Below are 13,146 nucleotides of genomic sequence, written 5' to 3'. Positions count from 1 at the left end.
ACCGAGCCGGAGCCGGAGGAGCCCTGACACCGGGGACGGGCTGTGGACTGTGAGCGGGGCAGCCCCTGCCCAGGGCCGCCGGCAGGAACAGGGCCCCTGCTGCTGGAGGGAGTCTGGGCACCCCCTCTGCCTCCCAATCCTCATCCAGGAGAAGGGGATTTTAATCATTGCGACATTTTAGTGGCGATTCATTATGTTTAATAAACAGCACCGACCTGCCCGCTCCCACAGTCTCCCTGAGGATTCTGGCACTGACAAGGTGACAGGGTCAGCAGGAGATGGGATTGCTGGGTGAGGCTGTGGCTGCTTCATCAGGCTTGGCCATGCCAAGGGAAGAATTCAGCATCTGGCTGGAGCAGACAGTACTGTGTGTCCCTGCTGCACTGGCTGGCAAAGCTCAGCCCCTCATCTGGCAGTGGGGGCCCTGCAGCAGCCCCAGAGCCCAGCCCTTCTGCAGGAGGGGTGGAGGCTGGCTGCAGAGGCTGATGTGCCAACAGCCTGGCATGACCAGAGTTTGTGCTGCAGCCACAGCCCTGGCTACCATCTGGGCTCCTGCTGTCCTGGCACAGCTCAGAGCTGCGTCTGGAACCCAAGAGACCTCGGGGAGGTTCAGGACAGACACACGCCCAGTCAGGTGTTAACTGACTGTTAAGGTGCTGTTCTCCCCATATTCACGGGATGGCCTCACCAGCTGCTTCCACCACAGCTGAGGACCCCCAGGCCCTCACCACCCGCCCTGCAGGGTCACCCTCTGCACCCTCCTGGTGCTGCTCACCTCCCCTCCCTGGGGTGAGGACCCCGCTGAGTCCTGACAAAGACACACTCCATGTTAGCACAGGGGTTTCACGGTGTTTATTGATCAAGCATGAGCTCCTAGGCAATTGCACCAGCCACTTGTGCTAGAGCCTGAGGTGTCACACGTCCATCCCCAGCATTAGAGAGGGCTGCAGCCAGCTGGTCATGGTGCCAGCACCTCCACGAGGCCCAGGAACAGGCCCAGCCATGGCCTGGAGACGAGGAGATGGAAACTCAGATGTCCATCTCAAACTGGTCTTGATCTGCAAGGGCATGGATGGATACAGGACCAGGGTTAGGATGGGGCTGGCTTGGCAGACATGGGCAAGCAAAGGGAGCAGGAGCTGGAACTGGGGCCAGGGTGGGATCTCGCCTTGTCCCGTGCCCCAGGCAGGTGGTCCGTGGGCAGGGGCCGTGGCCCTGGCCTGCTCACCTGGCATGGCCTCTTCGCTCTCATTCCGCTCCTTGAGCTCCTCCAGCTTGACGAGGCTGGACTGGGCCAGGGATGTGACACCGGGGGTCTGGGGCAGGCAGCAGGGAGGGGTCCTGGCCGCGGGTGAATTCTTGCACTCCAGCAGGAACTTGCGGTCGCAGATGATGCGGGTACCTGCCAAAAGCAGGGGGCTGTCAGGCACTGCTGGCCCTGGCCACCCCCGCCCCTGAGCACAGCCCAGAGCAGGGGTGGGATCCAGTCCTCGGCCACGGCTCAGGGACACATCTGGCTCTGGAGCCACCACTTCTGGCTTCCCACAAGTGACACCCATCCTGCTCAGCAGCTATTCCCCACATTATTCCTCCCCTTCAGGCTCCTGGTGCTCTGCAGGATGCAGCACAAGGGGCTCCAGCCTCCCAAGAGCTACTCCATGGTGGCCAATACAGGCCACCCTTGTGCTGCCTGGAGGGCAGAGCCAGTCCTGGGGCACACAGCGAGGCCCCAGCCTGCTGGCCAGGCAGCAGCATCTTTGTGTGGAGCAGCAAGGGCTGGATATCCCACCATGGGTGCCCTGGGGACTGGTTCCCATTGTCTCAGCCAGCCACCTGCTGCTCCCTGCAAGGGGACAACAGCTGGGTTCGATGGGATATCTCCTCCAGCCTGCTGGGTTTTGCAGTGTCCACCCCGGGCTGCCTCCTCCCCATGGTCCAACTGCCTGCCAGCAACGCCTGAGGTCGCAGCAGCCTGTGTGCCACGTCTGCCATGCCCTGCCCAGCTCTGGCAGCGCCAGTTCCCTGCCAGGCTCTGGCAGCGGGTGCAGCCCAGGGTTCCAGGGAGCCCAGAGCTGCTGCCCGAGGTGCCAGTGAGCCTGGAGCTTCTGCTGGGCACTGCAAACACCTTACACAGCCTGCACCTGCCACGGCCCCGCAGCACCAGGCTGAGCTCTCTCACCCCAGAGAACCTTAACTGAAGGCACACAACACAGCCAGTGCCCACAGGGCAGGCACCCGTGGCTCAACTCAGGAATGAGGCACATGCTTCCCTGCTCAACGGCTGGCTCAGGGGATCAGAAGGGAGAAGGAGGGCAGGTCTGGGGGAGCCCTGCCACCCAGGGCTGGTGAACTCAAGTGGGCAGACTCTGGCATTAGTTACACCCACACTATCCCTGGATCGAGGCAGCCTGCCCTGAGGGACCAGCATTGCAGTCACCAGCCCCCTGGCAGTGCCACCAGCTCTCGCCCCAGAAACACAAGGCCCTGCCTCTGCCTGTGCCCCCCTGTAACCATGGGGCAGTGATGGTCCAAACTTCCAGCAGGATCTTCCTACAAAACTTTGAGGTTCCCTTTTCCACTTTAGTGGAGGCTGCTGGGGCCACTTGGATCCAGTGCCCAGAGCAAGTGCCCATGTCCTCAGGGCAGGAGCTGTGCAGGGCAGAACCCAGCAAGGGATGCATCAGCAAAGAGCTGCCTACGTTAGGCAGGGCTGGGGTGGCCCAGGCTGTTCCAGGGACAGCCCCATCCCCATCCTGGGTTTTGCCCCCTGGTGTCATGGAGCAGACTGTGCCACCCGCCTGGAGCTGCAGCCCTCCAGGATGGGGAGACAGTGGCTCCCCTGAATGGGGCAGGAGGAAGAGGTGGCACTGCTTTCTGCAGCCAAGGAACCCACAGAAGTGGGCACCCCAGCCCTCCCCTGCCCCAGAGAGCACACACCTACTGCACCACAACACTGCTTGTTTTCAATACAATTCTGCTGACACGTGTCCCCTGCCCATGGCAGGGTGTCACACTGGGTGAGCTTGAAGGCCACTTCCAACACAAACCTTTCTGTGACTCGTTCTGTGTGTACCTCCTTTGGTGTTGACACTACCACTGGGGCAGCGGCAGTTCAATTTTTTTTTGCATTTCATCCTCAAATACCAAGAAAAATATCTGAATGTACCATCCAGTAGTGCTTCCAAGGTTGATTTGCCTGTGGTATGTGGATACTGCCTGAACAGTTTGGGTTTTCAGTACTTTATGCTTTTGCTGGGGAAACTCTGCTGCTGCAAATATGGATTTGTCTGGATAAGGTGGAAGAAGGTGAAGTCTCCACCTGGTCTGAGATTGATCCATAGGATTAAACACTATGTGCACTGGAGATTGCTGCTTAAGGAATGGATTCCATGTAGTTACTGCACTGCTTTGGAGCAAAAGCAGAACAAAGCACAGTTCAAGTGTAGAAAGTGGAGAACTGGGTCAGGAGTTAACATTCATCTTAAGCAGCGTGCAAAAATCCTCTTCTTCCTCACAGAAAGGGCCTGAGGACCTCTTAGCAGATTTACAGCATTACAAGAAGCTTAGAACTGAACCTGTTACATTTTCCTCTGATGGGAAGCACTTTTTTAAGATCTGCTTCTGGGCAAGTGAAGAACCCTGCATTCACCTGTCACTGTTGTCAGCCCTTCTTTGCAGCCCTAAGCAGAACCTGATCTCTCAGGTGACACCTGCCAGAAGCAGCAGAATTAATCCAGAAGGAAAAAATCATAACAGAGAAGCAGGTTCACACCAATAAAAGTGTGGCAGGGGCAAGGACTCTGCAGACACCTGTGGCTCCAAACCCTCCCAAACCTGACTGCAGCCACGTGCTCAGTACATGACCCTGGGGAGATGCATCACTGGGCACGGCAGCAGCTACTGGGGACAGTAACATACAGCCCTTTCCAAAATTCTCACACACAACCTATAAATGCTGTTTGCCTTTTATTGAGTATTCAGGTAAATATTTCACATTAATACAGGCTACATAAAGTAGAGCCACTATAGGACATGAAATTTACTCAGCTTTTCCTTGTAAGTCTGTAAACAATTATACAGGTATTTACCACCCTAAAAGGTCAAAATCATGTCATCAGCTAGTTCTCTGCTGCATACAAGGAGCATTCAGCAGTGTTTAGCCAAAAGCACTAGTTTTGTCTGATTTTTAAGTTTGAAGTGGCTAAACTAACTGGAAAACAGAATCAGTTTGTATAGGTAAGTCAATTTGTTCTTATACAATGGGCAATCGAGATTCCATTGTTACAGCCCACAGAAAATCGCTTTGTTAGGCACATGAAAAAAATCCCCAGGGTTCTTCAAGGTCATAAAGATTCCCAAACCAGGCTAAAAAAGGACAGACCCCCTTAAATCAGTTGACGTACTTGAGATGCATGTTTCCAATGTGAGGTGCCCAGGTGCCAGGCCATATCTACAGCAAGAAATAAAAAGACAAATCTATTATAAAAACAAATAAAGGTTCCTTTAACAGTGTTTTACCACTGAGGGCGAGCATAAGGCTTCCCTCAAAATACAACCAGACTGTCCAAAGCTCTCCAGCTCTGACTGACAACCTGTAAGGTGCTGAGTATGGATATAAACCCTCTCACTTGTAACAGTCCATTACCTGGCTGAGCAGTCTTGACACGCTGCTTGTTTTACCTGGAAGGTTTGGTATCAGTAGCACCATGGATATTTTATGAACACATGCACACACACACACACTGTAGGGAAAAGTCATGCAAACAATCTCAATCCTAGTTTAAAAAGAACTGAAAAAACCAAACGTGTCACCCAGCCAAAACTGGGTATACAGCACCGTATAAAGCCCCAGGAAAGCACAGGTGGGAAAAGAGCCACACTACCTGCTGAGCATCAGTACATTCTGTTGAGTTCTGGACAACTTTGATCATGGGATTCCAGGCAGGATCTGGAGTATGGAGCCCATTAAAGAGGGGCCCTCCTGGGCCATCTGCCAGCTGAGGGTGCGAGGGAATCAGAGTGCCGCCGTACATGGAGATGGGCAGGCCCTGAGGGGACAAGAGAGCACAGGTGAAGGGCATGGGGAAGGGTGGCTGTAGGGCCAGACTGAGCCAGGTCACCTCCATAGGTAATGTTCCACTGCTGGCAGGAATCTCAGCACTGTCAGAGAACACTGGGGCAGAACATGGAACACAGGAATTGCAGAGTTGGAGATTACAGCCAGCTTAGCCATTTTTCTAAACTTACACCTAAGCAGAGCTGCAGCACACACACAGTTTTCAGGTAAGCCCACAAAACCAGGCCAGCAGCTGAACACTGTGACCCCAGTGTTCCCTTCTCTCTGCAGCACAGGACAGCCACAAGTGCACACAGGGCTGCACTGAGCTGCCCAGACTGGGTTGAAGATCTTCTCTAATTCCCAATGGCCACCTAAAACAATTCTGCCTGTGAGCAAGTTACGGAGCAGTATTTTGCAATTAGGAGAAGTTTTTTCTGATGTGTGAATGGCTCTGCTTTGCCATGCAGATGCCAAGACCACATCCTATGGCTCTTTCTGAAACATGCTGGGAGTCCTCTCCTCCTGCCACTTCCCTAAGGAAGGTATTTGGTATTGTAGCCATGATTTGTGCTGAAAGCGTTAAGCAAACTTGTAATCACCCTCAAGAGCTGGGCGAGCTTTGTGAAACATTTCCAGGAGACTGAGCTTCTGAGAAACAAAACACTGAAGAGTGATGAAGGCCTTCAGCTACTGACCAGAGAATATCTGCAACCTACAAACTCTGGCTTTGTTTTGACCTGCCTCCAGGCTTGGGCACCTTTTCTGGTCAGTTCTGGGATGAAAGAAGGTTCAGGACTGGGGTGACGAGCAGTAGCAGCAGAAGACACACACACAGGGTGAACAGGCAGAACAGGAGATGCAATAAAGGCAGGCCCTGGCCATTTCATAAATCCAACTCTCTGTAACTTACTTTAGAAAAATCCACAAAACTATTTGGCATAGGTTGGTGGAAAATATTTGAGGGAGCCACTATTCCAGAGTCATCTCGCTCCATGGGCTGATGCTGAGAAAACGTGCCCGGGTCCGACAGCTGCTGATGCATTGGATGACTTCCCATGACAGGCTGAGACCAACCCGACAAGCCTTCTGCAAAGAGATTAAAAATGGCTGATGAAATTCATTGCAGACACTTGAGTAGAATTCAGCAGCTGCACACACCTAAGGCCACCCAAAGGCACCCTGAAAACACAGCCACAGAGGGATCTCAGGTATCCAGACAAGGGTGGAGAAGATGGGGACTACCACGAACTGTGAGTTGCACATGTCCACTGCAAAATGTCTAAAATCCAACAGAGCTCCCAACACTACCTGTAAGCACATACAAGCTTTTCTTGAAAACACACAGCAATGCTGAGACATGAGTTAACCAAAGTGTGGAGGGCTTTACTGAAGCATATAACAAATGCAGGACTCAAACGTTTGTATTGAAAGTTACCAATGGAAACACTCTACACTTCAAATGCTGCACCTCCTCCTTTCCACAAAATCCAACTACCAGGGAACTGAACGTAAAACTTCAGCTCTTTCAAAGTCATTCTTTGGGAACCAAGGCTGCCTGGAACAGAAGTTATCCCATACTGTTCAAGAGTCATGAGGAATCAGTGCAAAAGCCAGCATCCACAGCTCTGTGTCCCTGGGTGCATCAGCTGCACCTCAGGTGACACTGTAAAATGTGAGTGGAAAACAAGAGAGAAACCTGGACAGAAGGAGCCAACATGGAGGCCTGGAAACAGCCTCCTTAACAGACAGAAATTGTTTAAACTCTGGCTCATTCAGGACTCTGTACGAGATCTCTGCACCCTTTCAGGCTCACAAGTGCCTGGTGACTTGATCCACTAGCGTCAGGAGGGCAAACCACATCACTTCCACTGACCTGTGCTCTCCCACCACTGCCACCAGGAGAGCCACCATCTCCCCTTGGGATGTTCCACAGGGGAGTACGGACTGTGGAGCTTTACTCCTCGTCTCCAGCCCTCCTTCCAAGCACAGTCCTTCCGAGAGGCCCCGGCAGTGTCCGTGCAGCACTCACCAGACACGCTGTTCACGCCGAAGGACCAGATGCCGCTGTGGCCCACGGGGGCGGTGAAGTTGGTGCCCAAGGGCGTGGGAGTGACGGAGCCTCCCTGGCGGATCCTGGCCAGCCGCTCTGTCCCGATGGGAGGGGGCACCTTCCGATCTGGGTTGGCGTTACCCGTTTTTGGCTGGCCCAAGTTAGCAGGTGCAGAAGCAGCTGAGAGGGGCGAAGATGATCCTGAGGAAACTGATGGAATAGGAGATTCACCTGCTGAAAAAAGTATTTCTCTTGCTTAATTGCACACAAAGTAGCAAGCGTAAATACCATCCCATTTATTTCCCCAATATTATCTCAAAGCAAATGATAAAATGTTTTAAAGGCTTTTTATGGCAAGTATTCAAGTCTTTCACAGAATTTCTAAAATCCACTCTAAAATCCACATTATAACACAAATGCTTTCAGCCATCAGAATCATGATATTCTCATGACATAGCAGTGCATCTAAATTAATTACAAGAAAGAATAAGAAACATGGAAGAGTTTCAGGAAGAGGTGAAAACATCAGCCAAAATACCATAAATATCTAAACAGCCTGGTTTTGGTATCTACCACTTCCAGCAGAAGAGAAATCAGACAGCTTCCCAAAGCCACAGGTGTGACCCAAGAGCATAAAGTCCCGCCAACTTCAGAAGTGTCACTGACTCTCCTTGGGAAATCCAACTTCCTTTGAGCACTCATTTAAATATTTTGGTTCTTAAACTCAGAGTGGCAATGAAGTTGCATGCAGTGACATGAAAAACCTCTTCAGCTACGATTCTGAATCAAAGACCCATATTTTCTGTAAAGCTACTTCCATGTTCTTTCCATTAGGAAGAAAACCCACTGTTACCTTGGATGATGCCTAGAGATTTTGGAACATTTTAAGTATAATTCCAGATCCCAATTAAAAAAAAGAAGAAAAAAAAGAAAGAAAAAAGGCAAGTGTAACTTCAAACCATGGCAAACATGACATTTTCACCTAATATTGAACTCGTACTACTTAGAGGGGAATCTTTAGCTTGGCATAATCACCTCCACTCCCCCACTGCTTCATGCTCTCTCAAGAGCCTACAATGACTCATTTTTCTGCCCAAATACGCCTTTAGTAATGCTACCAGAACTAGTGGCATGGGAAAAACCCCACAAAATAGCACAGCTTGGGATTTGTACACCATCCTCACAGCTGCTAAAAGCAATTGGAAAGCATTTTGTGCATTACTGGGTAGGTTCCCCTCAAGTTAGAAATCTACTAAAGACAATAGCTATGAATTTATAGTTAACTAAGACAGACCCATGAAGTTCCTACATGAATTTGTTGCGCTTGTCCAAGGATGTGGTGAAAAATGCTGTCTGTTAAAGCTGGGAGTCCCAACAGGCGCTGGCCCTTGAAGGTAAACCCGTGCTCCTTGTATGTTTGCTGAAAAGCCTGTCAAAGGACCTGAAGAAGAAGTTGTAGAGCTGTTGGATGGATCTAGAGAGGGTAAGCCTGAAATAAACATAAATTTGATTAAATATCTCTCTTTGGGAATCTGCTTCAAAGCACCAGAGAAAGCTAGTGCTCCAAATATAATTAAAGCATCTCATCACCCTTGGGGGCATCTGCACATGGTAAGGTCATTTACAGGTGCACGATTCTCCCTTAGAAACCGCAGAGGCATTTCTGGAGGCTCTCTGGTTTGGCCTCAAGTTTTAACAAAAACAGCCATCCCTTTGGTTGCTGAAAGAAAATGATCTTAGCAGGGAGGGCAGAGCAGGAAAGCTGGGAGTGGCCACGATCTTTGCTTACAAAAAGCCACCCAAATCCACCAGGGATCCAGGCTCTGTGAAAGTCCCAAGGGAATCCAGCACCAGGGAGGCAGTTCTCTGCAGGATGGGCTTTGCCATCCCATAGGTACCTTCATGTAGAGATCAGCCAGAGCACACTGTGGCCACAGAGACAGGGCTGGTGTGGCACAGCACCACAGGGGAGGGGGCTGCTTCCTCCAGGGACATGTGAGAGGAAGAGAGAGATGGAGAAAGAGTTCAAAGTCCCACAAAAATTACTAGCAAGGGTGAATTACAGGGTTTTTTTATAAGCCAAAGCTTTTAAGTATTTTTCCAAAATGTTGTAAAAGGTCTTATCACACGTTATTACCTGAAAGCAGAAATGGGCATGGACATATGTTCATCTGAGTTTAGGGTTTAGTTTCAAGGGCCCATTAAACAAGATTAGTTTCAAAACCATTTAAACATTTCAAAATGACCACAACCAGGACCAGCCTATGTTGCTGCAGAGTGAGGTTGAAGGTTATCTCTACACACACCCCACCACAAACAGCAATGCTGCCAGGCAGTACCTTAGGTCAGAAACTAGAGGGACACTTTTCAGTGCCTGGATAGTTCCTGAAAGCCAGGTCTTTTGCCCCAGTATTATCAACCAAGTCACCTGACTTACTTCTTCCAGATATGCCAGATCCAACCTGCTCACGTGGACAGAAATGATCTGCTGGAGTTAAAGGAGGTATTTTTCCTCACTAGCCCAAATGTTAAATTGAGAAGTCTCCCTTATAGCCAAAGAGAAACGCATCCCCCTGCTGCTGGAACATGGGGTGCTTAGCTGAGGGACCCCCAGCATGGGAGGACAGTCTTCCTGGGTGTGTCACATGGCTCTGAGGAGGATGCCAGTGTCTGTGACTGCAGAGTGGTTGAGCTGAGTTTGTTTGGAATTGCAGCGTGGCTCCAGCACAGAGCTCAGGCCTGAGCCAACAGCAGGACCTGCAGCCCAGGGCCCTCCCTGGGCATCTGCTGTGGAGCCACTGCCTGGGCACTCTGGCCACCCCTCTGGCCACAAACCTGGCAGCCAAAAGGCCCTGGGGACCGATTCCACCATGCACCGAACCACAAACTGCCAGCTGGCTGGCAAACCACACAAGATCCGCCCCAGACAGAAGGGTAACAGAGCTGCTGCTGCCCATGGGTGCTGCTGGGCTCCCAGACCGAGATCAAGGCAGGGACTGTGACAAAAGCAGCTCTCCTGCAGGAGAGGGATGCCCTGATGTCTTTTGATGGCTCAGTAGGCTGATGGGTACACAGCTTTTGGGTACACAGCTTGTAAAGTGCAATGACTGGATAGTCAAGATCACTTCAGCACTGCTGGAGATGCTCCATGGGCTGAAGGGAGTGTGACAGCCAGAGATGCACAAATCCAGGAGTCAGGTCACAAAGAACACTTTTTAACTTTATCTTGTCTTTCATAAAAGTGGATGAAAAACTTTGCTTGATATTAAAAATGGTTATTCTGAACACTAACTTACCAAATCCTGACTTTGATAATTGAGCTTCCTATTTGTGTACTTACCAAAAAATCAGGTTTTCTAATACTAAAATCTTCTGCAATACCATGTTCTGCACTTACCTGGGCTATGAAGAATTCAAACTCCTCACTGTACTCTGAATACATAACTGAGCTTTTGAGAGGAGTGTACTGATCTCACACAAACTCTGCTCAAAATTCAGTTTATCAAAGACCCCAGGCAGCTGTTGGTTACTGCAACATTATCTGCACATTTAGAGAAAGGGCCACAACACTCAGTCACTCTGTGTGAAACAGAGTCCAACCATTTCATGCAGTTTCATACTCATGTGCTGCCTCCTAAGCTGGCATATTTCAAGTTTGAGATCCCTTTTAAGAAGCAAGGTCTCAAACTCCTTAAAATGCAGAGGACAGAAGCAACAAGTAGATTACTTTTGGTCTTCTCCACAGCCTCCACTCATAGTTGGGCTAAGCCTACCCTCAACTGCAAAGTCCCAGGTCAAGAGACCTAAAAATGTGAGACAAATAGGCCATTTCCAGAATGCATCCACAGCAGTGAGATCTGCAGAGATATCTGTGCCTCAAAGGAACTGGTGAATCAGAGAAAACTCAAGCTGCAGTTCAGCTCACCTATGAACTTTCCAGGAAAAGCAGACTACCCGAACTCCACCCTGAGATGAGAACTTGTTAAGAAAAAGCTGGGTTAGTGCACACCCAAACTATATTAAATCTTCACCGAATCAGTTTAGAGGTGATCCCTTAGAAATGTTGATTTGTAGAAAAATTTGCCATGGGCCAGCTGTGCAAAAGAGGCACAAAATACAAACCTCTGCTCCCTCAGGTGTCCCTCCCACAGCTGAGATCAGAGGATGGGTGTCCTCCTGCTCCGAGGCTGTTCCCAACCCCTCTGACCACACGGAATTACCAGGCCAGGCCCTGGCTGCTCCCTGTCCACTGTGCTGCTGCTGGCCAGAGCAGGAGCAGTGACCAGCCCTCGTCCCCCCTTCTCAAAATCTCATGAGCTGTGTCACCAACCCTATGCAAACAGCCATGGAACTCTCCAGCTCTGCCAACCCTGGGGCTGAGCCGAGGGCAAGGTCCACTCCCCTGGGACCAGCTGGCAAATGAGAGGGGTGGGCAGACCACAATGGCTCTGAAGGAAGGCAATAGAGAAGTCCTCAGCCTACTGTACTTACTCCTTTCCTCTCTATCACACCTTCCAAACATCCTCAAGCTCCCTGAACCCCCCTACTCATGGAACATCTAGATTCTGAAAAAAAAGGCAATTAGAAGCAGCATGAAGTAAAATGACAGTAAATTAATCAACCTGCCCAGCACAATTTTAGCAGCACACTCCCTATTTGCAGGTTTTCTTTAATTTGCAATATCCTAATCAAGTCCTAACTCAGGAAAAGTATGTTCTGTCCAAATATTTTTGAACTTCATTGAGAACTTCACACATATCTTCCCCAAAGTCAACTCTGAGTTTTCCTTGGCTATCTACCTAACCATTCTAATGACAGAAACAGATTTACACTGTTTCTTAAATACTTACAGTCACTTAGGGATATATAAAGTATAAAAGGGTATATAAAGTAGAAATACAAGAAATTTTCTCCCATAACAAACAGATGATCTTAACATAAGGGAACAGCAAAATACTTTGTTGCTGTAAGAAGTCCCAGTCACCCATGTTTGCACACGCAGGATGCCATTGTCAGGGAAATCAGCAGATCCCATTTGCCATAAGTTTCCTTTCCCAGGAATTATTTCAGCAACAACCAACCTCAGTTCAGACCACTGCAGAGGAAAAGCTGAGCCACTGTCATGTGGTCTTGGAGCTGCTGGGGGTCTGGCAGCTCTTTATTACCAGTCTCTGTTGAACAAGGTCCAGTTACTTCATCTGATACATCTGGTTCTGCTTCCTACACTGAGGCTGGATGTGGCACAGAGTTCTAGGTGTGCCCTCGTTTTGCAGTGCAGTACAACCCAAATTTAACAACTGAGAAAACTACAGTCATAGCAAACACCCCAGTTTTGTGGTTAAAGCCAGTAAGAGAGAAGTGTTCTGGTTTGCAAAAGTCCTGCACATTTGTCAAGCAACTGAGAGGAAAGGGAATCTGAAGATCTTCTTTCCTTACCATCACATCTTCCAAATGGTCTCTTCTCCTTTAATCTGAAAGTCAAACCTACTTGACTTGTCCAGCCCAGCATTCAAGTCCTGAAGCTTTAGCCCAAATACCCAACATACACTGTGTTGTTTTATCTGGCTCTCCAGATACCCAGCTCCAGGGCACCCCACAGACAGCATGGCAAGAGCAAAGGGGTGGCCAAGAAGAGATCTCTTGAGGGTCCCTTCCAACCTAATGGGTGCAGTTGGCTGCCTGCAATACAGTTTGAACACTGAGAAGAGAAATCCTGCAGGCAGAGCACAGCAACCGCAGGGAGCTCAATGTCAGTGTTCATAACCCATTTAAAACAAATCCAGATGTGCTAGTACTGCTATACTGAATCTCTGAATAAAACACCCCATGCTGTAGCACACCAATAAGCTCCACAAAGTAAGCTTATTAAAATCCCAGAGCCACATCAAGAACCAAAAAGTACAGAGAGTTTATCCTCACTGAGTCAAGCTGGAGTCTCACAATATTGAGCACCTGCATGCAGTCACTGCTGCAGCTGGAAACTCCAGGAGTCCTCAGGATTGGTGTCATCCCACACTGTGCTCCATTCCAACCCAAA

General features: G+C 49.7%; 1 protein-coding gene across 13 annotated transcripts in view; it reads right to left on the bottom strand.

Annotated features, from left to right (window-relative positions):
* Window positions 1-829: 829 nt before the first annotated feature.
* Window positions 830-13,146, bottom strand: part of ANKHD1 (ankyrin repeat and KH domain containing 1) — a 98,436-nt gene continuing 86,119 nt past the window's right edge. For 2 of the 13 annotated variants that reach the window (XM_041718899.2, XM_041718910.2), the window contains 6 exons: window positions 8,404-8,598; window positions 7,089-7,343; window positions 5,970-6,145; window positions 4,884-5,048; window positions 1,229-1,402; window positions 830-1,058 (listed from right to left, as the gene is read on the bottom strand). In XM_041718899.2, the coding sequence (XP_041574833.1) occupies window positions 915-1,058; window positions 1,229-1,402; window positions 4,884-5,048; window positions 5,970-6,145; window positions 7,089-7,343; window positions 8,404-8,598 (1,109 nt within the window). In that variant the 3' untranslated portion in view covers window positions 830-914. Of the gene's footprint in view, window positions 1,059-1,228; window positions 1,403-4,403; window positions 4,451-4,883; window positions 5,049-5,969; window positions 6,146-7,088; window positions 7,344-8,403; window positions 8,599-13,146 lie in introns of all 13 variants that reach the window. The other 11 variants (XM_041718904.2, XM_072935296.1, XM_041718905.2 and 8 more) reach the window with 11 other exon arrangements.

This window comes from Taeniopygia guttata, chromosome 13 (genome assembly GCF_048771995.1).
Source record: "Taeniopygia guttata chromosome 13, bTaeGut7.mat, whole genome shotgun sequence".
Classification (NCBI taxonomy): Eukaryota; Metazoa; Chordata; class Aves; order Passeriformes; family Estrildidae; genus Taeniopygia; species Taeniopygia guttata.
This window is presented reverse-complemented; position numbering and strand designations above follow the sequence as displayed.